General features: G+C 42.5%; 3 protein-coding genes across 4 annotated transcripts in view; all 3 read right to left on the bottom strand.

Annotated features, from left to right (window-relative positions):
• Window positions 1–1,218, bottom strand: part of LOC115013266 (probable E3 ubiquitin-protein ligase HECTD4) — a 34,680-nt gene extending 33,462 nt beyond the window's left edge. Inside the window, 1 exon segment of the mRNA XM_029439414.1 lies at window positions 511–1,218. Within this exon segment, the coding sequence (XP_029295274.1) occupies window positions 511–657 (147 nt within the window). The 5' untranslated portion in view covers window positions 658–1,218.
• Window positions 1,219–2,261: 1,043 nt separating this feature from the next.
• LOC115013926 (group 3 secretory phospholipase A2-like) lies at window positions 2,262–8,474 on the bottom strand. 2 transcript variants are annotated; one of them, XM_029440492.1, is made up of 7 exons: window positions 7,905–8,474; window positions 7,188–7,320; window positions 6,332–6,466; window positions 4,788–5,791; window positions 4,245–4,374; window positions 2,811–2,930; window positions 2,262–2,660 (listed from the first exon to the last, which is right to left on the bottom strand). In XM_029440492.1, the coding sequence occupies exons 1-7, from the start codon at window positions 8,386–8,388 to the stop codon at window positions 2,474–2,476; spliced, it is 2,193 nt and encodes a 730-aa protein (XP_029296352.1). In that variant the 5' UTR covers window positions 8,389–8,474; the 3' UTR covers window positions 2,262–2,473. The 2 variants fall into 2 exon arrangements, with proteins under 2 accessions (XP_029296352.1, XP_029296353.1); XM_029440493.1 differs by having other exon boundaries at window positions 6,341–6,466.
• Window positions 8,475–8,901: 427 nt separating this feature from the next.
• Window positions 8,902–27,060, bottom strand: LOC115013927 (rabphilin-3A-like). The gene is made up of 18 exons (XM_029440494.1): window positions 26,744–27,060; window positions 17,337–17,426; window positions 17,213–17,224; window positions 16,936–17,061; window positions 16,688–16,817; window positions 16,457–16,540; window positions 16,207–16,375; window positions 14,746–14,931; window positions 14,447–14,629; window positions 12,854–12,933; window positions 12,647–12,721; window positions 12,127–12,236; window positions 11,900–12,026; window positions 11,752–11,808; window positions 11,473–11,627; window positions 11,316–11,397; window positions 11,061–11,157; window positions 8,902–10,959 (listed from the first exon to the last, which is right to left on the bottom strand). Exons 2-18 carry the CDS (start codon window positions 17,408–17,410, stop codon window positions 10,829–10,831), a joined length of 1,878 nt encoding a protein of 625 aa, XP_029296354.1. The 5' UTR covers window positions 17,411–17,426; window positions 26,744–27,060; the 3' UTR covers window positions 8,902–10,828.
• Window positions 27,061–27,183: the final 123 nt, after the last annotated feature.

Here is a 27,183-nt window from a genome sequence, read left to right as displayed (position 1 = left end):
CCAAAGAGATGTCCACTGTGTGGTGCAATCTGAGAAGTTGCCTGCTGCACTGGCACTGCTAATAAAGTTGAAACTTTGCAACTTGACACCCGAGCACATGCAGTGTGTGCATGCAGATATTTAAAAACAATATTAGATAGCAGATCAAATATAACTTATTCCATTAGAAGAAACCATATGAACTTACAGTTTCTTACCACTACAAATGGCTGCCTTTGTGATTACATTACAGGGGTACGTTTGCAGAACTTATATTTTGGAAGAGATGGCAGGAAGTGATTTGACAACGGTCGCTTTCTTGACAGTGGGTCAATAACATGCAAGGCAGGAAACTTGCTAACGTTAGCTCTACCGTTGTTACTGAGGGTGTGTTGCAGCTGACAGTGAAACACATTTATACACAAATACACCCTTATCATAGCAGTGCGTCTGTGTTTCTATATATAAACCTTTGTGTGTGTGTGTGTGTGTGTGTGTGAGAGAGAGAGAGAGAGATGGCTTTACACCCACCTCTTGCTCGGTGTCCCCCTGCTCTGTCACTCCAATTTCACTGGGCAGTTCGGCCAGATCTGTGACCCGAATGAGTCCGTCGTGGAGGAAAATGGTCTCCTCCTTCACCGAAAGCCACTGGGACGAATCCACAGCCCCGGAGCCCATCGCTCTCTCCTCCGACAGTGATGCCAAAGGGGTCGAACATTAAAAATTCAGTGACAGAATGACAGAAACGCCCTAGTTAGCCGGCTAGTGAGCTACAATAACATAACTGTCGTTACTGTCGCCGTCTTATCTGACGTTGGTGTAAGACGGGGCAGACGTTAACGCTCGTGCTAAGCTAACGAGGTAAGCCGAGCAGAGAACGAGCAGTAGTGGCCGGTTCTCTTCACATAACATGGGTGGTCGTGTCGTGCTAACGTTTGCTGCTAGCTAGTCTGGCTTGGTTAGCTGGAAGCGATGCTAACTTACCGTACGCTATCGTTATAACGTTACCGAGCGGAGTGGGCGTGACACCAGTACTAAATCCGTTATTGCGCCGCACCGTTAAAACGACAGTCTTTTCAGGACGAAGACTGCATTTGTAGTTAAGCGCTTTTCACAGTTACAATGTGAACGCAGTCAGCTCCGCTAACGGCCCGGGCGCTGTGTCAGTGGCTGGAGAAGATAATGACAGTCTCCCAGCTGTCAGTGCGACGCCATGTTTCCAAGGCCAACTAGCTGCTCCCAGCATGCACCGCGGGCCAGAATAAAAACTGTCAAAAATTAATTTTTATTTTAAGAGTTCATTTTGTTGTCTAACAACACAATTTATTACTGTACTGATAAGATAATTTGCAATTATCATGTAGATTAGAGGTTATGTTTTGTTGTAGGCCTATAACAAGGTTGAAGGTTGGGAGTAGGAGTCACAGTGACCTGTAACTTTGCTTTACTGAACATTACAATGTAGACAATAAGTCTTGCACTTAACTATCCTGTATCATCCTTGACTTTTAGGTTTAAAGACATTGTCTTTAATGTCAAATAAACTACTTGTTTTTGTTTAAAGGGGATATAGTGTTAATGGTGATTACATATAATCTACTTGGCTATTATCAGCAATGAGGTAAAATCAAAGCAAAACAACGAAATAAAAACATTTTAACATTTTGAACAGATCATAATCTTTTTTATGGAGCCTATTGCACAAACAATGAAGCCTGAAACCTGACCCTGGGGACACTTTTTGGGGAGGTAAATATCTGACGATAGTCTATGTATGAATGTATCTTTGAAATGATTTCAAACAACTGATGTAGCCAATGTCTCATCCCCAAGAATGCCTGCCCCAAAACACTGATGCAACACATTGTAAGAACTGGAGTTCATGAAATGAAATTGCAAATGAGGTTGCAGTCTTCGCAAGAAGTTTTTGGGATGTTTTATAAACATTGCAACACATATTATTCCTATAATATATTAGAAAATCAGAGGTATGTATAGTCACACAGGAAAACCTTTGTGAATAATTCCTATAGTGGTCAAGTAAAGCGAGAAGTTGTTGTTGGGCTTTTATCATTTAGGGTTACGATTACTGGCAGGTTGTCGGTTGTTTTGCAAAGCAGTGTGCAGGAGATCTAGTTATTTTTTCTTACTTAATCAAGATGAAGTGGAGATAATAAGATGCTACCCTGTGATCATTTGTACAAATGTCCTTGAAACATATTTTTAAATCAATTACTAAATTCAAACAGTAACAAAATATAAAGGATTTTATTACATGTTCAATGCACAATCTGATGGCTTGCAGTTTTTTTTATTACAGTGCTTTATAAATACATAAAATGTACATCCATCGCATACTTACAAATATATTACAATATTCAAGGTTTTGAGTCCTTTAATGTTTTCCAACACACTGTCATTTTACACCATCAGACAGAAACATTAAATACATATCGCTTAACAAATTCATTGTTGCTGCAAATATAAGATGAGTCTAAAATCCTGTGAGCTGCACCATAACATCAGCTTCTCTTTCCAGCCTTAGGCATCGCTTATAAAGACGAGCAGGAATCCCTCTTCTTCTATCATTGCCTGAATTTCGCACCTCAGCAGCGTCTTTTTCCTCCATCATCTCAAGTGCTTGAAGTAGGTCAGAGGCTGTAGTGAAGCCTCCAGAACAGCTGGGACAGAATCATATCAAAAACGTCAGAAACAGAACCCAACCTGATAATCTGTGATACAAGCAAACTCAGTATTAGACAGGATACTTGCACCACTGTAACCAAACGTTGTCTAACATTGACATGAATAAGCTTTTCAGAGCTTAAAACCTTTTTCTGCGGTGGCATTTTTTCTCCTTTGGCAGTTTAAAGCAGTATTGAGAGACGAAATCCATCAGTAGCGTGGGGACAATACTGGGTTGCTTGAAGCTTTCAATCTGAACAGCCAGGCTGAAAATTGCACAGAAAGACAAACAGAGGACATTTACAACCTCACATACAGAAATAAAGTGAACAATAAAGCAGGAACTAAAACAATAGAGTGTGATGTATGCAATATGCATTTATGAGTGACTCAGAGGGAGAAACAGACAAAGAGAGAGAAAGATGCCTGTGGGGGCCGGCCTTCATTATTCCTCATAACAATGAGCAATAATAGTCTTACCATATATGTGCGACTGTAGCCTAAGTGAGAGTGTTGAATTCAGTAGTGGGAGACACAATGCATAATCAAATGTACACATAACACTAAAACATAGACTTGTGAGCTGCTATCATTCTAAAGATGATACGCCTTTTAACAGCAGACACGAATTATAAAAGGAAAAACACAGGTGTAATTAATAACATTAATAGAGGAGGAAGTCTGTTTTCCTTGTACTGTACCTTTTCATTTTGATTTGTCATACTGTGGCACCAGATTCGCAGCTGTCACTAATTACTTTGAGGATGACTCTGTTCATTTAAGAGCTCCAGTAAGCCATTGAGCTGTCGTGCACAATGCAAAGTGCTCTCAAACGGTCAAATCTAAATGCAATGCTGCCGTCGTTAATGTTATTAATTACACCTGTGCTTTTCCTGCTGTGACGTGTCAAAAAGTATCTCCTGTGAAAAAGGTTTATTAAGCATTCACTGTCACTTACTTACTTAATTAACAACGTCATTAGTAACACCATGACAAGTCGTCTACTGATTTTAGTGTTGTGTAGTCACGCTTGTTAAACTTGTTTCGTCAAACATATCTACAGTTTATTATTACACTGTTCTCCCTCTATCATTGTATTGACTGTGGACACTGCTGGAAACAGCTTTACTTTCAATGGCGCCACCAATAAGAGCCTTAACAATGTTCTTTCAACAAAAAGGAAAAAAAAAACCTTTATTTATACCTTGTACATGTTCTCACTACAATCCGCAAGTGAAACCTTGAAGTAGTTCAGGAATGCAAAACTTCATGGATTATTGGGATAAGAGCTTTTAGTTTAGTCTGGTTCAAAAGCTGTTTTTCTTTGGCCTCAGTGAACTCTGCTGTAAAGCTGTTTCCAGGGGGGAGAATAATAAGCTGAACTATTGGAATTGTCGCCAAAACACATAAGAAAACACGAAGCAAGTCCCAAGTGTTGAAGTTGCCTTTTTCTTTTAATGTTCTGACACACTACTCCCAGGCAGATATTTGAATGATTAAAATCTGACTTTTGTTTTGTCTGAGTGACTTCCATATGGGGACGAAAACTGAGAGAAATGCAAAAAATGCTGTTATGTTACCGGCTGGTGCAGTCGCAGTGGTAAGCGGTCTTTGACTCGTTGTTCTGCAGATCATACTTCTTCTTCAAAGGACGGATTTTGTATTTACATTCATCCAGATGTTTGAGGCTTCCACACGGGAGCTGATTGTCTGCATGAGCGAAACACAAACGCAGGGTTACCTCACAAATTATCGAAGTCTACCCACATTTCTTTAGATAACTAAGGAACTAAATCGCCTACTGATGCTGTCATGCTCTACAAGCTTTTATCTGTGGTGAAAATCAGCATCCAGTCCCACCTCTAGGGGGCGTACCTCGATAGCGTGGTAGCTGGAAAGAATAATGCCCTCTGCCACCTTTTTACATACAATAATCCCACTGGGCTCTTTCAGGATACAAGCTCTTATCATTACCTCTTTATAGTGGCAGCATTGCTCACCTTTAAATAATATCAAATATACAGTTTTAACGGTGTAATAGTGTAATTGTACTGAAGAGAGGCCTCTTATACTGCAAAGGCCCCAGAAGATGTCATGGGTTCAGCAGCTGCACACACACTCACCTGTCACATTATGGAAAGCAATATTTAGCTTCAGGCTTCTCTCTGCATTTCTGTTTTGTGATCTGGTGCTACCCATGGGCTCCTGGCTTGTATGCTTCTGTAGTAGAGGGGAATCCATCTGCTTTTGTGGCTTGCCATCCTTATGAACGGAGGCCGCTATCTTCAGTTTAGTTGTGACTGCCGTTGTAGAAGTAGTTGTACTCCAGAGTCTTTTCGAAGAGTCTTGTCCGGGTCGTTCTGTCGTCTTTTTCAGCCTCAGAGTCCTATCTGTGGTCACTTTTAATGGTAATCCATATGTAGTTGTTGAGGGTGTTACAGTTGTCTTGTGAGATATCGTTTTTTGTTCTAGACAACCTTTACAATGAGGCTGGAAAGTGTCACCTCTCAGAGGCACCCTGAATCCACAACAGTGGCTTTGTTTTGGAACTTTTTTGCCACTTATGGCGGTGTTGGTTACCGTTGTGGTGGACATTGGTAGGTGTAGCTGAACCGTTGGCTTCTGTGTTGAAGATGGGGTGCTTTGGATTGTAGATGTCAATGGTGGATACGAGCTTGTGATCACCTGTAGGGGAACTTGGCTTCTCAGTTTGGGGTAAGCCGACTTTCTGGAGCTCTTCTTTTGGCCAACTCCTTTTTTATTTAGCGTCAATGCGCTACTCTTAGAAGCATTTAAAAGACCCATTTTCGTTGAAGGAGTAGTGGTGTGCGCCCTTGACATTGGGGGCATTTGAGAGGCTTCTGCTGTATACAGTTTCATGTGTCTTTTACATCCTTTTCCCTTTGTCCTTCTGAGGTACAAAGTGTCTCCTCTGGCGCTACATTTGTGTTTACCTTTGGGTGACTTTCTGAGTGGGTTGATCACGAAGCTTTCGGTCACATGCTGCCCCTCGCTACCTGTTAACATGTTGCTGTCAGCCTTGTCACTGTGTTTGCTTGTCACATCAGAGGTGTAAGGGAGAGGGCTTTTGAAGACGGCATAGGGAGCCTTTTTGGCTCCTTTGCACCTATGGAGAGTAAACATGCATGTTACACCAAGCCATGAAAAACGTTATATGTATATTTACGGACCACATTCCTTGCATATTTATTGAATTACAAAGAGGTAAACTTTGAATTGCTATTTGGGATAATGATAATGATAATAATTTCAAGGAAGATAATGACAGTAACACAAATTCAAGAATCAGTCACACACACACAAATCTTGAAATTATAGTTATTATAGCAAAGTTTGCCAATGCAATGCCATTAATGCTAGAATGCAAGGTTAACCATTTATCTTGTTTTTGTTTGTAAGACAATTTGTTAGTAACCTGATAGATAACGTTGTGGAAACAGAGCCGAGGTTTGGCAATGCCTTTTATCATTTTGTGTGGTTTGAAAGAGTGTCAGGCATGTTTTTACAAGCAATCTGTCGCTCCAGCTTCTCATTTAATCACCTGCACTTTCCACTGAACCCATTTCTTGGTTTACGGTGTGCACTTGCTGTTGTCTAACAATATGCAAGTCAAAGCTTCGAGCGACAATGTCAGTGAGTCTCTTACGTTCCCCACCAGTACATCTCAGTGCATTGCCTCTTCTGTTTGATCTTAAAGCAGGGAACCCGCAGGATGTTGAAGAAGCTGTAGCCCACCATGCTGGAAATGGTATCATTCACACCGAGGAGGCACTGTCGAAACCTGGTGAGAGGTGGACAAAGAAGAAGCCAAGGTCAAACCAGGCCAGTCAAAATGAACACGCACATGGAGGTTAAACATCCTTGATTGCTGCCTTATTTTGTCTACACATTTATAGTAGACTACACAGTTCATAACAGCTTTAAGCTGGGAGGTCAAATCTTAGAATGAGTGTCAGTTTCTTACAGAGGAACACCAAGAGTTAAAGGGCAAAGATATCACACACGCACCTGTCAGCACTCGGTGTAAAGAGAGAATAAAACAGATACTTCTGCAGGCTTAAGAAAAGAAAGAATGGTATGCCCAGCAAACACAAATGTAGCTAGCAACATGTTAACTCTTGACATCAAAATATTATAAATGCAGCGATATATTTATTACTCCTGGATGAACTGCAGTATCACATGGCCCCCAGTTCTTCAACTAAAATCTGTTTACATTTATTGACATATTGACAAAATGACATGATACTAGCGTTTCAGAGAGGAGCACACTTTCATTAGTATGAAGTGTAAGGTATAAAACACACTTATAAACTTCCACGACACTTTTAAATTCAGCCTTCATGCAGGTCTATCATGACTTGACCATGCTTGCCAGGTCATTATGGGGACAGGTCAGTGGGGTTGGGAATTCCTGGTTGCAGGAGTTTCCCTGCAGGCGGTGAATACCTGGAATCCTGAACTGCCTATTAGATGCCCGCGGTTTACATTCTGAGACTCACCTTCGGTCACAGTCGCAGTGTGAGACGGTGAACAAGTTGGAGTTGAAGACCCCATAATTCACCGTGAAAGACAGGATGACATGCAGACAGTGGTCGTGCTCACGGCAGCATCTATCTGCACTCTCAAACATCCCTGTGCAGGAGAACAAGATTTGAATTCAATCACATATCAAAGGACAATTTGCATGGAAGCAAGTCCTCAAGCAGGGATCCCTTAACATTCATTTAAAATCAAAAAGCTTCAAAGACAGTTGAAAAATGTACGAGTTGTAAAACCATGATCTTTCATTTAAAGAACCTACAGAGGAGCATCTTCTTGATATGACATTAGACTTTCTAATTCATTTTCTGATGTAAATATAACTTCATTTAAATGTATCTTGAATGTTGTGCAACTGTACACTTCAGGCCACTTAATAATGTCCCAAAAACATTAATTACTTATAACATTTTATATGATATCTATGCAAATGAGTCACTGTTTATGGAGTTATATTTAACGCCAATGATATTTGTCTAATATTATGTGAAATTCAGTACTGAAGTTAGTTGCTGTATGATGCATGTAAAGGAAAATTAATACTTTATAATAATTGTATCTCCTGCAGTAATAATCTATTCTAGGCCTACACTGTAGCCTACAGTGGGAAGTGCTGATGAATGACCTATATAAGGGGGGGAAAGTATATTCATAAAATCTGAATCCCCCATCCTCACCTAACTGTTCGTATCCAGCCGCTTTGCTTCCAGTGCCGCACCACAGCGTCCCTGGGAATATCCAGGCGCGTTTCCTCCTAACTTTCTCCACTGTCACTTCTCTTCTTGTGCGCCTTGTATACTTTGGCACAATGGAGGAGGCGAGCGCGCAGGGAGCATCCGGAGCCAACAGCATACTGATATTAAACCTCGGGGTGATTTCTTGACCCTGGGTGCCACTTCTGTAGCAACGGGTGCGATATGTTTCCGTGACGAGTGGATTGGCATTGACTTCGCATGTTACCAGTCGTGTGTCCTCGGACCACAGGCTGAGGTACAAGGAGCGCACACCGCTTGCGTCCTCTCGTAGAAACGTTACGCGCGTCTGTCCGCCATCTGCAGTCCTCGACCTGAGACAGGAGTGACCTCCGATCACACCTTGTGCTTTGGAATGAATGTGCAATGATAGTGCCAAGACTACTTGTAGTAGGCATTTGATTTGCATCTCAATGTAAAATGGGCGATAATAAATTCAGTAAATTGAAGGTTAAATTAGTGTCTGAATGGACGAATTATTCCACGGGAATTGTAACCTCAGTGTATTTCTGCAGCAGCCGGTTTAAAGACGTTTATATATGAGGAGAGAATTGGTCTGCCTTTGTGGAGGCTCGGCAGAAATATGACACGCCTCACTTTTGCCGGTTTGTGCGTTCACGTGGGGTTGCACTCATATCGGCTTATGGTTAATTTTCTCATTTCTATATAGCATTTCATTTTCCAGATTTTTCAAAATTAGAAAGTCTTGAAAGTTTGAACAAACTAATAATTGCCCACACTTGTCACAGTGACACGTGTCTGATTTTGTGCATTTTATCAACCTGTAACCTGAGGAAACGACTGTCTAACTACCAGTGCTAGTGAAGCTCATTATAATGTATGCAGCTCCCTGAGATGGTCTTCACTTATTGTCACACCTTTACTCCTTTAGTACTTACACACTGGAGGATTGTCAGTTTTCATTCATTTATTGATTTGTGTAAACTCTCTGCAAAATCTTTACATGCAAAGTTATTTGCAAACATACATATTTTCCAGTGCATGCACTATCTATGTACAAATACAGAGATAAACCAAGAAACATTCCACTGAACTGGCAGAATCGAGTAGAAGACAGCTATGGGTTTACCTCAGAGAGTAGCCTGTTTTAAAAATAAAAATAAACACTGTTGATTATTTTTTAGGTTGATCATCATCATCTGATCACTGTAGCAGAAGTAGCACGACATAGGACAGTGTATGATGCTACTGGTGGGTAGAGTGGCTGTGCAGAGAAAACAAGACACTGGAGAGATTTTAAATGTGTATGTACAGAAAGTGTCATTCAAAGAATGAGATTCATCTCAATATCTGCTACGGATAGAGTTGAATGAAGTCTTTTGTTGATGTGCTCAGTTGATTATCAGCCTATCCTGTGGATGCTATCAGACCAGTTTATTCAGATTACACCATAGTCACCATAGTCATGCAGAATATGGCCTCTTGTATATAAAGTATTATCAGGAATGTTATGGGGACAAAGTGTAAACATTTATGGAATTACATTAGCATTAATTTCTTACAAAGTATATATATCTTGAACCACAAGACATTTCATGCATAGGATTTTCTTCATCTTTATTTTTGACATTGGAATAACTTGCAAACAGCAGTATAAATTGAGGTCATTCCACTTTGTAAGGTGTGCTTTCCTTGGTTTGCTGTGATTAGTGAACAAACACACTAAAGCCTGGAATGATTGGGGTGTGGCAGAGGGGAAAAGGGTCCTGCTTTGTGCGTTGGGGTAAAAGCAGACTGCCCCAGGCACGCCCGAGTGACAGTGCATGCAGGTAAAGCTGCACATACTTATGACATAATCTGTTCCACCAAATTCGTTAGGGAGACCTGACCGTGTGCATTCGGTGTGAACGCTACAGTAGAAAACCTCTGAGGCGTCAGAGCGAACCCCGAGCTTCAGAAGAGGGAGCAGGAGGAAAATCCTTGTTCCTGCCAATTCAACTCACCATAACTAAGAAATAAACAGAAAAATAATAAAATATTGTTTTCTAATCACACAGTTAATACTTCCCACAAATCATAATTCACCGCTTGAATAACCATACATAAAACTCCTAATGTTTAACTAGCTGTGCTATAATTTGAAGTCACAAATGAACAGAAATCGATGAAAGAATCATCTCGCTCATGGTCCACTGACTTATGAATCATCTGTGTATCAGATGTCTATCCTAACCTGAGCGATGTATCAGTATGTAAACATTTTCTTTATGGAAATATACATTATGTTCAGGACAGTGGGCACAGTTGAAATATTTGAAGGTGAGGCTGCATGTTTTTCTTATGTCTGTGGCTTGGCATGCTTATACAGTTCAAAGTGTTGCACTACAGCATGATGTAATCCTACGAGAAATCAAAAAATAATAACCCTGACAGTCGAATGAATCTGCGAGCTCAATCAAGGCTTTTACGACTTTTAACGAAGGTCTTTGACCTCAGTTGCCATAACATATTGCTTTTTCTAGTTCTGTGCCAGTGCAATTCATTTTTCTTATCAAGTTCAGCGCACTACACAACATCGCTGACAGGCAGGATGGTCCTTATCCAGCTGGTTACACTAGTGACAAATCTAATTCATTTAAGCCATGATGTGTCCCAGAGGAAGATTAAGTATCAGCACAGGCAGAGAAATTGTTAATAAGAGGACAGGAAAGAAGAGTATACTACATCAGGGGGAGGGAGGTGAGTGAGCCTGTGTGATGGTCAGGTAGTGAAAGAATAGATAACACAATAAAATGGGGGGGGGGGGGGGGGGGGGGGGTGCATTAGGAGATGAACGCAAACCAAGTAGGGAGGTTTTAGCTCATGCTGTATGTGTCGGGGGCAAGTAGTTAATCACTAGTGACGTGATTTCCGTTATACAAGGTGTGCCAGCGCTCAATCCTCTTGTCCTTGTTCTTCAGACACTCGTACCAGTGCTTCAGCCTCTCTCCCTTGGCAGTGATACCGAGCTGACACCCACCTGTCAGGAAGGAAGTCAGGTGTGAAAAGGCCGGCGGTGCTGAGCAGCTGACAATTGAGCTTTTCATTTCATCAAAGCAATGACACTTCTCAAATATTTACCGATGTAGTCGTTGGACTTCCCAATATCATAATCCCACACAGAGATATCTAAACTCTTCTTGGCCAGTTCACTGTGTTTGATTTCGTAGCCAAATTCCTGAAATGTAAGACATTAACTCGTCATGTTCTAGAGCTGCTGACAAACGTTTGTCACACTGGAGTTGCAAAGAATATAAACACAATGACTTGATATTAATTTGAGGCTATGCACATCTTTATTAAATGCAGTCCTTCACCTTGAACTCTCTTACAAACCTCATTAAACTCTGGGTTTAAAGTCCTCTTCTTGATTTGTGTTTTGCACTTGGCCTTCTTCCCCATGTCAGGTTTCAGACATCTGTAATTAAATAGGATTTAATTGATGCCATTAATAGAGTCACACATTTACAATCAAAATGTCAACTCAACCTACATTTTGACATATGGGTCAGAGTATCCATTAGCATCCATGGCAGCCAGGTGAACACAGCGCACAACGCCCACGAGGAGACGGTTCTGCTGGGTGCTGTACATGAGGGAGATCAGAATCCGGCCGCGCTCCTCCACCTCTCCGCCTTCTTTCCCTGGCTAAGAGAGCAAAGGTGGGGGGGGGGGGGGGGGGAAATAGTTCAGTGGGATTCATGATAAGATTTGCAAGAACCTCGGAAGGAATCTGTCATGTTCAAACATGCTTGGAAATAAAAAGCATTGCCTCATCTTCGTAGAGAGCGATGCCTCTGGCTCCCCCGGCTGCTGCAGTTCTCTTTGCCTGTGAGAGGGGAAGGAGATTACAGCGGGTCAATATGAGATTTAGTCAAGGAGAACAAAGCATTGTCTGAATTCAATTGAGTTTCACTCACCGGGATAACTCTCTCCAGACACACGTTGAAGTTTTTCTTCTGGCTCATCTTCAGTTTCTTCAGCGCCACTCGGGTTTCCCCAATAAACTCATTATGCCCAAACTTGTCTTCATCACAGACAGACAGCCTGTGTAAATCAAAAGTGTGTCTTAAATCAAACAGACCTGTTACACCTTTAAAATAGTCAACAGGAGGGCACATTAAGTTTGACGGTCTGAGGTATCCACCTGAGGGTCTTGCGCTGCATGTCTTCATCAGTCAGGCCGTGGTAGGTGAGATTCTCATTCCACGCAGGGTTGCGGGTGTTTCTCAAGGTCTTTGTGCGCAGCTTGTTAGACTGTTAGATGCAGGTTATATCAGGACAAGGAAATGGAAATATCTCCAGGCATGCTACCACACATACAATCTCACTCAACTGTGGTTTGTGTTGTTTTATCACAGGAAGAATCTACATGGTGCTTGCACCTCAGCCCTGCCTCATTCACCCTTACAGCACAGTATAATTACACAACGCTAACAATGTACCTCCACTACTACTTTTACTTTTTCATTTACACTGTCTCAATATCCCTGTCTCGATATCATCCCCATGGCCACAAGGTGTCAGGCTTGAGCTAGCAGAAAGACCTGTCATCAAACCACGGGGGTTTTAAAATCATCACCCTTCCCTTTTTGCTTAGCAGGATATCAAGCGAATACATCTTTTGAAGGAAGTAAAGCTTGAGGTAGGAAAGGTGTGTCTTTTACCTTACTAGCCCCGGGCAGCAGATGAAGTTTGACATAAGGATCAGCAAGTCCATTTGAGTCCATGGGCTTCAGTCCCTGAGGAGAAGTGGAGTGCCATATTCATCACATCATCAAGAAGAGCAGAGAGCAATTAAGGTAAAGTGCCATTGAGGAGCCTCTTGATTGTAATGGTTCTTTTGTGTGAGAGAAAGAGGGGCATGGTGATACCTTTGCCTTGAGGATGCTACAGTGCAGGCTGTTGCTTTCCTGTTCGTAGAGCAGAGTGAACTCCAGAGAGCCCAGGGTGGCTGAAAGAGACCCAGACCAGTCATTGCATTAATTAAATACGAGGAAATATTCTCTAGTAATCAAACAACACTCAACTTGAGAAGAAGAGAGAACAAGTTATAGCCCAGAATGGACAGAAAGTATAGACAATAAGTCTTGACCCTCACTCATGAAACTTTCCCAGCAGAACATTCTCATTACAAAGCAGGAGAATATAATATACAATAAATCAAATAAGCACTCAAGTCTTAAAGGAACACATCCAGAAAATAAAGTTCAGGGTAAGAAAAAAAAAAGACTGAAATGCTTCCCACGCAGATTTTCTTTGGAGGAGTTTCATCGTGCTTGGGGACAAAATGATCAAATGTCATTTGTTAATTTTTCTTACATAACTTTTCTGGACTGAGATTTACCTCCAACTTGTTGCTCAAAGGACACAAAGACACAAAACTAAACTCTAGCTCATCCACTTTTATCTAATGATCGGATATACCTTTAGATTATGAACCTCTGTTATATTCAAAATAGCCAACAGTCATTTAACCATCAAATTATATTGAACACGTAGTATGTTACCTTTATTAAGCTGAAACCACCAGGACATTGTGGGTTCTTGTTGTCATTGTTGTTATTAGCACATAAGTCTCTGTGTTTGCTTTTTGTTCCCTTTTTTGCCTTAGACGTTAATTATATATTTGTTTTTACATTATAATGTAATGCTTATTTGTGTGGACCCAAGGAAGAGTAGTTGCTACCTTGGTAGTAAAAACATTTAGATCAAGTTGAAGCCAGCTGAGTTATTGAAACCAGTCAACACCACAGGGTCTAATTTTTCTCACCCTCACATCTCTGTAGAGAACAGGCACATTAAACCATTGCTATTTCTGCCATTTTCACTCCCAACGGAGGGGATTGGATCAAACACAAGGGGAATCCATATCCTGTTAGCCCTGTTGTATCTTAAATTATTTGCACAGTTCCATATTCCCGGACCTCAATAAAATAAATTAACACCCAATCCCCCAAAGAGAGAATGAAGGCCGTCAGACGCTGCAGGCGCAGAACATAAATCATTAAAATGGGATAAGGGGATATATAAAGAAAAGACTGTAGAATCACAAAGCTTATGTATCACTATTGACTTAGTGATTCATATCTTCCTCTGTTATTGATTATCATAACATATGGTGCTCATCATTTGTCATTTTCTAAACAGCTCAATAGACGCTGCCATAATGATACTTCCTGTTTGCTACGAGTATTAGGCAATTTATAGATATGAAGTATTACCAGCAGGCTAAAAGGCAGAAATTAAGCATCAGCACTGGTATGACTCACAATACCGAAGGAGAACAGGGATGCTGCCAAATTGTCATCAATGCCCAGTACTGTATGCTGAATGACTGTATGTTTTGCTTTATTTAAATAAATAAAAAACCCATCTGGTGCTGGTACTCATGTCTAACTGTACATAAGGTGGAAATAAACTAGACACATCGGCCACCTTACTCTACGAGCAGATGGTGTACTCACTGGCTTCATCAGAGTCATAATCGTTGGCCTCTTCCTCCTCCTCAGCTGGGGGAGGTTGCTGTCGGGCCGGAGGAGTGCTGTAGGCAGCGGGCTGCCTCTTGTCCTCTCTCGCCGCAGGAGGCGCTCTCTGCTCCGGAGGAACCGCACCAGAGGAGTAAGCCCCTCCATCTCCCGCCGCTGGACCTACAACCACATTCAATCATCTGAGAGTGCACAAAATAACATCCCTAGGAATGCAATATTTGGTTGATGCTTGGGACTCTTTATAAGGTTCATCAGCAAAGGATTGTGTCTCTCACCCTGCTGGGCCATGGTGGCTGATGCAGCAGGCTGAGGTCTGGAGCTCTGGACGGGCACTGCCTTCTTCATCACCATTGGGCTGCCCTGCCCCGCCTCTTCAGGCCCAGCCCCGCCCGTGGCCACGCGGCCAACTGATGGTTTAGGGGCCACAGGTGGGTAACCAGCACGGCCCTGTGACTCTGGTCCTAAAAATAAGCATGAATAGCATAATACAGCAAACACACAGACACACACTATACATAGGGGAGACATGCATAATCACACTACTTCAGGCTCTTACTGCAGTAGAATCTGTAATACTCTGGTCTCTCTGGATACTTTTGATGTTGCAGCTTTTTCGTTGCAAAGGCATTGACCTACATACACTACAACAAGCTGTGGAAGCCAACTACTGTACATGCAGCAGCTATACACTGTAGTCTGCTACCCCTCTCTTTAATAGGAAAATCACATTACTCAGGTAATCAAGCTGAAAGTGTGAAAGATACAATGTGACCCATCACGGCAGCACCACCTGGAGGCACATCCCATGACACAGCATGCACCTTCCGACAGCTTAATTGAGCTCTTCAACCCCCTCCTCGCAACAGTGGGCGGTACTGCCAAATTTGGGAAGCAGATAAAAGGTTTGAAAAGAGCAATGAGAGGCGTGGTTGCAAGAAATATGCAGATGCTGATCTAATGAGACTGTTTAAAGTCACACTGAATTAAAAAAAAAGAAGAAATGTGGCTAAGTATACAGTATATGTATAGGCCTACACGTAGCCTTTTTTGAGTTTTCATACTTCTCTTTTAAAATCACAAGTTGATTTTTAAATATCATTATGTTTCTGCAGAGGTAGCAGACAGCTGATGTGTAGAAGCTGCCAATGACTCAGCACTGTGTTGAAATAACAACAAAAAGCAGGGCTAATATTAGCAAACTAGGCTAACTAGCTTACCCTTAAAGCTAGCAAGCTAGTTAGCCTAGCTTGCTAGCTTTATGAGTAGAATACAAACTTAACAGCAAGATGGGTCCTCCCAAATATTAAATGAGACACAGATAGCTTAAATAGCTACTGACAGCTGGACTGCATATTTAGTTGTGCTGCAATTGTTTTACTGTTATTTTGTTTGTTGTGTTCTTCTGTTGTTTGCTTGGTATTGATTTGTATTGTGTGCCTGTTCAGAACTTTGGTCAACTGTGGTTTTAAATGTGCTCTACAAATAAGGTTTGACTTGACTTGACTTGATTTGACTTGACTTGACTTGACTTGACTTGACTTGACATGCAGCTCAGATAGTTTGGCAGATTCCTTTTTAAAGACTTCTAGATATTGAAAAACCTTTCCAAACCTGAACTTGCTTGCTGTAGAGGCAGGAGCCTGACTCTACTCTGACCTAAAGGAGGCATAATGTAAACCAACTGTTCGTGACAACAATCGAATAAAGCCGAATAAAGCTGAATTGGGCAAATATACCTGGTGGTTGGGGTTTGGTTACTTCCTGCCTGGACTTAGAGGCTGGTGTCGCCTTGGGCTCTGCCACCTCTGGGGCACCAGGCTCTCCTACTTTAGATAATGGCATGGGCGACGGCAGGAAATGCTTAGGGAAACCTTTGAAGAACCAGGCACCAGAACGCTTCCACACCTGAGAAAACAGAAAATAAACAGTAGGCTTTCCCATAGACAATAACAATACTTTATTTGTTAAGTGCCGTAAAGCACTCACCTCTCGCTGTTCTCTGCAGATCTTGCATAGCCAGACAGCGCGTGGCCGACTGCTACACTGTGTACCACACTTGGTACACATGTTCTACACAGCAGGAGAAAATAAAGATTTCCAGCTGCTCGCCGTTTACAATGTTATTACAAATACACAGCACATAGACCATGCCCTGGCGTGTGTGTTTGTGCAGTGCAGCAGGAGAGTTTAATAATAATAGGCTGACTCACTACCTACCTTTTTGCAGTCCTCACACACCACTGAGCTGACCCCAGGTGAACCCAGCTGTTCCCCACACAGCAAACAGCGGGACTGTCCATCCCCACACACAGTCTTCTTCATGTCGTCCAGGCGGTTTATTAAGCGCCTGCAGCAGCACAGGGTAAAATGTATACTTGAAATGTCACCGTTAATCACCTCAGGTCCAAATGTATGCATGGCATCAGTCTCAACAAGTGATTGCTGCATGTTTTACGATCTCTCACCCAATTCTCTCCTGCTCCATGGCCTCCATTTTCTCAGCACGGGCGATGACATTGTTTATGATCTCTTTCTCTTCATCTGTCAGGTCTGGACCAGGACCAGGGCCTTGCTGCATGGTCCAGTTGCCCCTGTCAGCCAAACACATTCAGTTGAGGTTACACTGCTTCTATGATTTTACTAATCATACATTTGCATACGAGCAGCATCATCACATTACACCGCTTTCAGAACAGCAGATATACACGATGCAGATAAGAGAGGTGGAATTTGTCTACTTACTGCTCTTTATCACTGTGTCACAGATCAAACATCAGAGGGACGCAGGTGAAACAAAGGAGAAAAACGGTTAGTAGCCTCATAGGGAAAATAAACAATACCATAATGTTCTGACGATCATGCTTACCTAGCGTGCATGGTCCTCTGCCTGTCGTTGGACTGCCAGCGATCGGAGCTGCTGCTCATCACTGTGTCCGTCATGCTGCAATATCACAGGCTGCAGGTGGACAAAACAAAGAGAGTTGAATTCAGCATAAAATAGTCCAAACTTAATGTCATGAAACGCTGCCAACTCTGTTTTAAGAGCTCCTAATTTGGGAGAAATTAATACTTTATTTAAAGTTTGACTTCCTTCCAAGCTATGTGTGTTGAGTCCACACTTTTAGCTACCCTCTGTCCTTATCTCATGCTTATGCAGCACTGACCTAACTGCGACCACGGGCTGCTCCCTCATCAAAAAGGATATTGCGTACAAATTTGTGAGCCCCAACAGTGCTGACCTAAAATTGGCAAGTCACCAGATACACTTCCTTTAATTGCTGGGCTTAATGAAAAGGTAGACGATGATGACCTCACAGTGGAGACCATGATAAGCCAAACAAATATATAATTAGAAAAGTGCACTCAGTGAAGTTCAGATCTCTGCCAGGTTTGTCTCCCTCTCCTCTGCCAAACAAAGAAGTGGGGACTTGCACTCAATTGTTCCTCCTGGCTCCCTGACAGTCAACATGTCGGCGTGAATAACAAAAACAGGGATTTAGTCATCTTGTGGCGTGGCTTACTTTAGTGGATTATTAACATATTGGGTATATAATTAATCTGAAGATGCACTAGTTTAAAAAGAGAGCACATTTTCTTATGGATATCAGTGTTTGAGCCACGTGAAAGTCCAGAATGTGGCCTGCAAAACACTAGGTAATACTGAAGCAGTTGTTGATCACTTGCAGGTTAAGAGGAGGAAGAAGTCAGCAGTCAATGATGCTACCAGTTAATTAAATAGGTTTTCCAAAAGACGTGAATTACCGAAACCACGAGGGGTCAAGAGCATACAGTCATAAATGTGCACTAAAAATATTAGGTTGATTGATGGCGTAGTATTCGAGATTAGCTGCAGACAGAGCGGCAGATTCACACGCTCGCAAACTGAACGCATGACCCCGTGCTGGGGCTTATGTCTAACAAGATAATAAATCATTTAATTATAGTTTCCAGTAAAGTAATAATCCCTTGTTTCCCCTTCATCCACTTGCTTCCTATGAATTTACAGGTCTAAAAAAGCAACAAAATATCAGCCACCGATGGCAATATAAGCACAGTTTTGGTGCCAGCTTTCAGCCTAATCAGTACAACTTCCTCCTGCCAAGCCTGCTTTATCAAATTCTATCCACAGACATATTCAAGCAGTAAATGGACCGAGGAAAATATTGCAAAGACATAACACAAACACAACGGATCTGTTAAATATAAGCTTAAACTATGCTGACAGCTGTTCTGACAGGGGTAGAGTTGCTTCGTCTTGCAAACAGAACAAAGCTTATGACAAAGCAAGCCCTCCTGTACATTAGCGACCAGAGGGAAATAAAGCTGAAGTGGGTAGTGTCATTTCTTCCAGTTTGTGACTCCACACATATCAAATAAACAGATGGTTCCATATAGCAGGAGGGGCTCAATTATGCCACGATTCAGGAGGAGGAGGAGGTGAGTTTGTACCGACAAGGATGACTAAGAGTCTTTGGCTTCGGTGTTTCTGATTGTTCACGGTGTATTGGTTGAAGCGCAGATTTTTATCCCAAGTAATGACTGCGTATTTACAGTTCTCAACGACTTATTTTCTTTCTCCTGGGACGCTGATGGGACTCGGTTTACAAGATCTGTAGGGAATTTATTGTCACTCCATGTGGTGAAATAGGGAGTGGATTGTTTGTAGTTTGGCTGTTTCATCAGAGTATTTGAAGTACATGATGACAGGAGATAAGCTCTGCAGCGGCTCGTGTACATGATGCAGGCTGAAAACACAGCCCAGTGCTAATGATGACGGGTGGGGTGGGTGTGAGCTGTCAACTGTTGGAATTGCTCACAAAGCCCTTATTCATATGATACAGCAGCAATGTAATTTAATCACAGAATGACATAGTAAAGATGATACAAAAATGTCAACAGAAATCACTGAGGCGAGTGCCTGTGGGTAAGTCTGCTCAGGGTGTGTGTGTGTGTGTGTGTGTATTTGTAGGTGCCCCTGTGCAACTGACTTACAGCTGCTTCAAGCCTCTGCCAGACAATACATGGAGTGATGCTGCAGCAGCCATAGGCCGGAGGATACAGCAGTGTTTGTCCTGAGGGAAGTACCAGCAGTCAGAGAAGACTAGGGGTTTCTACAAGCCTCTCTAGAATCTCACATGTCCATAATTGTGATGGTGCAGTGCAAGGAGAGCTCAGATATTGTATTAGAGAGATATAGTAAGGAATGAATAATGATTAGGCTAAAAGGAAAATCAATACATTTTACTTGTCCTCAGCTTTTTACAGCAGTAAAATCCAGCACTATAGAAGCTTGGAGAAAGTGAACGAGGGAGCAAGAAGGGAGGGGTGCGCCACTGTCTCCCTCATTCAGCTGCTTGTATTATGCTGCGTAACGTCAGGCTACATATACCTTTTGAGGTCTAATCTGTTGCTGCACTGCCAGCGGGAATCACAGAAAAACAACAAATTGGCCGTGCTATCAATAGACACTCTGGGTGTGGACTTTTTCCCTGATGCATCCGGCCAACAGTGGCAACACAGTCTTCAGGGAGCATTTCTCCTTCTCCACTTCTCAGACATCACTCTGACTGTACAGGATATATCATATACACGGAGGCTGTGAAGCCTGGCCCTCCTTCACTTGCCAAAATGAATAATCCCATTTTTGTCTAACATGATTGTCCTGGAGAGGTGGATTGAGAGAGACAGATGGGAGGGGGGAGTCAGGTTCGGGCTGGGTAATCACTGACTCAGACAAGTCAGAGCTCTCTGGCGCTGGGGATGAATGTTACTGCATCACAAAAGTGGACTCCGTACCAAGGTGACAGTCCAATTAGCATGCGGGAAATAGTCTAGGATCTAAGGATCCTACTTTTCCTATAAAGAGCTGTCAGTATAGGCTTTGATGCTTCAGACATAGAAAAGTACAGCTTACCTACTGTACTGTCAGAGAGAGTTAACATCTCAGACGTATTCAAAAATGTATCCGAAGCCAATTATAATGGACTGTCTGGGCCACAATCCTCATCCTTAATGTTCTCGAGGTTATGAAAGCAACTAATCTGCGTCATCTGCGACTGACTTGGTGCAACAGTCATCCTTTCCTCCCATATAAGATGACTTAGTCAGGTGGTGGATTCTTCCTGTGGGGTTTTGGGTCCTTAATGTCATGAAGCCTCCGTGACAGGGCAGTCTGCAAAGTGGTGCCACGAACTGCGTAAGCAACCACACAATAGTGTCTACAAACACATCGGGCATGCACAGTATGTGTGAGATGACAACAGGAAAGACCGGAGTAAGAGCATCGAGCGAGTCATCTGTCCGATCATCGTAAGTCATCCACCCAGCAGGAGCTCTCCTGAGTAGAGTTTCACACGGGGGTGGAGAGGACCAACATAGAAACGTGTGTCTCCTCCTCAGGGCCTGAGAGGATAGTCAATACAGATCTGTTCATCTTCAGGGATGTGCAGTATGCATGCACAACTCTCATAGCACACCCTAAACATTTTGACTCTTAATGTTATTATGTGACTTTCAACGGCAGGTATATAACTCATTACTGCAGAACATATGGACAAAGGAGTAGACTGGAATAAGAGCACCCTGTTATGGCCGATGGTACTTGCTTGTGGAAACAAGGGCTGAAGAAAGCAGAGAGAGTGACAATGAGGCAGCGGGACGTTGATGGATTGATCCAACATGGATCATTATGGATACAGCACTGAGAGCTTCAGGGGGGGATGGGGGTAGAGGGAACAGAGTCATCTCCTTTGTACTGAGATCAGCATAAAGCAATGCGTAAAGGTAAAGTTGTAATATTAAAATATTGCCATAAAGGCAATTATTGTATAATGTATTCAGCATTTGAAGTATACGCAACAACAACTTGCTGACTCCACCTGTTCTTACTAATAACATATTGTTTTACACTCCGCTTGGTGTCATATTTGTCAATGTGTTGAGAATAATGACACAGAAACACGCCCCGGTACTGCACTTGAATTCCAGGGCAACAATTCCCTCGCCATCCTCCAAGAAGGACATTTCTTAAAATGGGTTAATGAGAATCGGAGATCAATGCAAAGTCCCACAATTGGTTTCACTTTAATTTATCTTTCATCAGACCTCCATTCGCATTTCCATGCCTCGGGCTAAAACTTACTTACGCATAATGGATGTCGCCCTAAAGCCCTGCTGTAGCCACCACACAATCATCCACCAACAACCCTTGACACATGCAAGAGTCCCTGCAAGCTTATAACAGCACTTTCCTCCAAAACATTCTCCAAGGTGCTGATGCTGAGTAGATATCAGGGTTCGTATTCATGTCAGCTACCAATGATGTAATAATCCTGGTGAAGCCATACACATTCTTTGCAGGTCGCTGTGGCCATTAATGTTTCATCAGCTGTAACACACTGTGCTTTTCTTTCCTATTAAAGACCCAATAACCCTGCAACCTCACAATACACCATTTCTCTCATTGCTGCGAGAAACTAGCTCAGCTGTAATATTTTTAAGCTTAGCCATTACTGGGCTTGTGCTGCCTTGTGGGATTTTATATTCATAATGCATCACGTTGTGAAACGTAGTTACACCAAGAAACGCTAAAAGGATTCATCTTTCAATGATTATTGTGAAGAATGGACGTTTGGCATGAATGTAATGTGATAGTAAATCTTCTTCTCTTTTTATTATCTGTCAAGAATTTAAAAACGGTGAGATACAGATACATTTTCATCTTAAATGTTAAAACTGCAACAACTACACAAAGAGTTAAAGAAGAGAAGGAAAAGAACATATTTCATTTCATCCTAGTTTTTCTTCTTCTACCATCTGGGCTTGGCGGTAACTGAGATTGTTTTATGTATTATGAAGCAGAACACAGCCTGAGATCCTTCGACAGGAGGATCTTGGCCGGCCTCTCAAGTCCGGTGGTGATCTGGTAAATCACGCCTGAGCAGGGAAGACTGTAAAAAGTCAAACTAAAAATTCTCTTTTAAATCTCTTCACTCTCATCTATAAATACAGCCGTATATGGAAGCCAACCAGAAGTCAAATTTGCCCATATCAAAATCTTAGAGCAGAATTTAGCAGAATATTAAATCAAAATCAACATAATTTGCAATAACGCTACTATATCAACCTAGAAAGCGACATATTATTAATAATTATAAGCACGTGGCTTGTATGATTGAGCCAAAAGAGATGGCCCCAAAATGTAAAAAGAAATCTACTCATGGAAAAAGAGTGTAGAAGTAAAGCCCGTTAATGATCTATGTTATGAGTCATCGACAGACCTTCACTAAAACTTTGTGTAAAACATGAACTAGTTGACAATACCTTCCCTCACACGGAGGCTACACAAGAGGACAACCAGCTGATCTCTAACATTGTGCGGTGACACATGTGGGCTGGTGGCTCTAATGTCAAAAAGAAATTCAAGGTCTGTGCAGAGCATTTTAATACACAGTAAAAAAGAAAAAATCCAATCTTATAACCGATTCCCCCACACAGCCGACTGGACCATAAACACAAGTAATATAGTGGGTGATTGGAAAACACCCGACCTAAAGGGTTATGAGTGGTGATCGACTTTCTACTGAATGGATTGACAGATTGTTTTCCAGATCATTTGGTCTTATAAACTAACTCCTCTCAGTATTCAGCTGCTGCCGTCTAACGCTCACACACCAGGCTTTGCAGGACGAGTGGGGGAGACAAGGAAGGAGGGACCGAATCAACACAAAGTAGCCACCCACTCCCAGTTTGCATGGCACAACTCCATCCTTCCCCCAGAAAGGGACTGTGAGTTGACAACAGAGCAACATACTGAAGCCTGGACCTGGGCAGGATTGTAAAGCACTGCGCCAAGAAGCCCTCCGCTGCAGGAGGAAAACATCACTCAGTATTTCTTAATTATTTACAACTCCCACCCACCATTGCTTTTCCCTCTATGCATGTCCCCTCTTTAAGGCATTAGTGCACGCTTTCTGTACTCGGACCTATATCAGACATCATGTACAGAAACTGCCGATTCAGGAGAAAAAAAGATCACAGAGCTTCAGAAATAATTTACCTCTATTTTGGGAAACAATGAGGATGTTAGTTGGTCTTTTCGGTTTGTGGCGTTGACAAATGACCCATGTTTTTAGTCAGACAGTGGTGTTGACAGGGACCATCTGTGGAACAACCTGTGAGGGCTCTTCACCCCTCAAATGTGAGAGTGTTGCACCATTTCAAATACACGGTCTTGGCAGGCACGGCTCCGGGTCCCGCATCGCTGGAGAACAAACAGGAAAGACCATCCAGTAACCAACAAGCTCCCATGCTGTCCTCCTGCTATCAGTGTTGGCTCTATCCAACAGACCTCAACGGGGTGGGGGCTGTGTTTTTCATTCTTAAATAAACACACTGAATTAGCAGTCCATATCCAATAGGTCTTTACAGCAATCATCCTTAAATTTAGCAGAAAAATGTCTGCTGACCCACATTTTCAGAGACTTCTTTTATCCAGGCCTTATTTTAGAACGAGGGAAGTGTACGGCTATCGGACATGGAGCACTCAATTAACTGCACTCCAGCAAGAGCCTGCAGTCAGGCTCAAATTTGCTTGGATGATTCATCCCAGTATGCCCCAGAGGTAAGAGGTGGAGACTTTGAGAACTGGCTGCTGATGAACTGGCCAGTCATGCTACTTCAATTTCCTCCCATCTTATCTCAGGGAAACAAGTGCGACCTGACAGGGGCACTAAATATTTGTTGTACACTATGCGTCTGTTTCCTACTAACTGAAAGTGACCTGCAGCTGGTGGTCTGTTGAGATACGCTTCTTAGCATATACGTCAGATCTCCTATCAATCCCTCAGTGTGACGGCCATGATTCTGGCTCTTTGTTGCTCTGCTTTGAAGATCTGGCACGGTTCAGCAGCTGGATATCTGACCCTCCCTCTTGTCCCACCAGCAAACTAGCAGGTACAATGCCCCTGGGTGCTTTTAGCGGAGCTCTGTTGGCAAACGAGACCATGGAAACACTGCAACACTGACAATAAGCTATTTTGAGACAAAAAACCCCTGTTGGGAAGCTAACTTGAAATGCAAAGTTTGTTTATTTAGACTCCAGGGCGAGAGCATCACTGCAGCTACGTACAGAGGTGGTTCTCTCGGAGATTATAAATGATAGTGGACAGAAATGTTGCTCATAGATAGGCTGGTGTTTATAGATTCGATCACAGCCGGTTCTCTCTTGGAGAAACTTTGCTTAAAGGCCACATTAATTACGACTGTCTTTTCCAATATGCCACACTGTTTAGGCAGATCTAATCAACATAGTTTCACAGAGGATGTGGAATCGATTCTCATCCACCGCTCTGATGAGAATTTGAAGACGAAGCCACTCCCTTCTGAAGCTCGGCCTCAAATGATTTCTCTCACAGAAGAAATGTAAAAAAATATGTTCAAAAGCAGCGCACAGACACGAACACATATTTAGAGTATAACATGTGATTTGGGTCCAAAGCTCCTTATATGGATTGTGTGGAGCACAGAGGAACATAGAGTCATGCACCTTTACCAACTGTGGCCATGGTAACAGCAAGATCAGAAGAAGAGAATCAGAATGATTAAAAGCTGTGTGTGTGTGTGTGTGTGTGTGTGTGTGTGTGTGTGTGTGTGTGTGTGTGTATGTGTATGTGTGTGTGTGTGTATCCACCAGTCTATGTGTTAATAGTAGAATATACCTGTGCCAAATTTCAAAGAAGAACGGGTTGCAAATAATAGTGTCAGTGGATCATCTCCTGTGTCAATAAGCATGGTTTGTCTGAAATGATGCATCTTCTTAACAGTCATGGTTGAAAAGACAGCATGGTTAGAGAGGAAGACAAGCTGAAGACATGGGATTATGGGTACAGTCGTCTTGCATGCTTCAGCTTTAAATTATGCAGTTAGCGTGCAGAGCACTTACTTAATTCCTCCATCTTTTTTTTTTCACCTTTTCCCTCAACACCCATGTTTCCTAGTGTTCTCCATCTCCAGTTTTCTCTTGTGTTATGTGCCTGAGACACAATTTTCCCCTTTCATCTCTTGCCTAATTCCAGTCTTACTCTGGACAGAACAGTGTGCTCGCAGAGAGACAGAGAAATAGAGAGGTACCAGCAGAAGGGTGTCGTCCAATCACTACTAGGGTTGCTCATGTGAGAGGAGGCAGCTGCAGATATCTCTCAGACCGTTCATTCAGTCTTTCCTCCCCTCCCCCATTTAATCCCCATGCTTCAGGTCTGTAGGAGGAGTTGGAGATGGTGGAACTGAGAGGCGGATTCCCAGTTTCTGTTCTCCTTCCATATTAACACCAGAAGCAATGAACATGTTTGGTCCATCAAGTCTTTTTACAACACTCACCGCTCTGACTACGCGTAATAACCCACGGGTGCAGGATGAGATAACATCACAACTAGTAGGGTGACCGAACCACCTGCCTTGTGGCACAGCTGGAGTTCACAGCTGCCCTGCCCACATCAGCATTTGGATAGGTCACTGATGTTTTTTTCCTAGTCTGCAGGCACATCAAGCCTCAGTGTACACTCCTAAAAATCCTGCAGCAACGCCCAGGGACCGCAACCACACAATCTCTCAGATGACTTACCAGGTCTGTTTTCTTATGACAGATCTACAACAAGGAAGCACCCGTGTTGCAGGAGTGCAGCCAGCCAACAGTTTTAATTAATCTTAAGGGGGATTTAGCAAAGCCTATCGAGCTACACCAAGAGTTATATTCATCGGCCATTCATGAATAAACTGTGTACATAATCACAACACCAAAGCATGCTGTAGTAAATCAATGCAACAATTTGAAATAAGAAGGTAATCAGCGCACATCTGCATGAATGACATTCTGCTGCAGAGCAATGTTTTCAGTAAGACTTGTCTTTCCTAAAACAAAGGAATCAGTATTGTAATTTACATATGTTGTACATCACATAGGTTAATTAGTAGCAGCTCCATGTTTCCATGAGTTGCACTGCACACAAATATGAATTTTTCCTTCAAATGACTCAGTAAGTTATAGGCTCATAAAGACAATGGTGCTCCATCAAAATAATAAATACAGGCAATAAAATGTGTTCTCTCATAAGACATAATATCCATCCCTCTCTCTTGTGAATGAAATGCTGCATTCATTCAACTTGTAAATGAGACATTTTAACGCACCGAGTCACTGGACAAACGCAATAACCAGTGATGTTAGGTTGTGGATGCAATGTTTAAAAATCCTTCGAAGGAGATCATATATCCTACCTGTGAATCCAGCCCTGCTTTTCTTTCTCCTCTCCTTCTCTCAGGGAGCTGTCAGGGAATGATGCGGACTAAATTTCTGTGCAGCGCCTGGATACGACCACGGAGTCAGTCATTGCGCATGGTGCCTGTCACCAAAACCCGTGTTTTTATTTTTTGCCTGGAGGAGTAGTCTGTTGCTGGAAGCACAGCGGATCTCCACAATGCGTGGGAACTGGTTTTCTATCCTGCGTGGAGGATGGAAAGCCCTTGGTACCCTGGGAGGGAAACCCCTGGATCTGAAGTGATAACACTGAAGCTTAAGTGGGCAGTCATCACCTGATGCGATTGTCTCTTTAACAGCGCAGGTCTAAATTTGTCTCATCATCATCCATGCAGCCTTATTGAGTCATTTTTCATAAGATTATGTATTGATTGTGGTGATTTGTGACTGCACTTTATGA

The sequence above is a fragment of the Cottoperca gobio genome, chromosome 9, assembly GCF_900634415.1.
Source record: "Cottoperca gobio chromosome 9, fCotGob3.1, whole genome shotgun sequence".
Taxonomy (NCBI): Eukaryota; Metazoa; Chordata; class Actinopteri; order Perciformes; family Bovichtidae; genus Cottoperca; species Cottoperca gobio.
The sequence above is the reverse complement of the archived record's forward strand: the minus strand, read 5'-3'. Positions and strand labels throughout refer to the sequence as shown.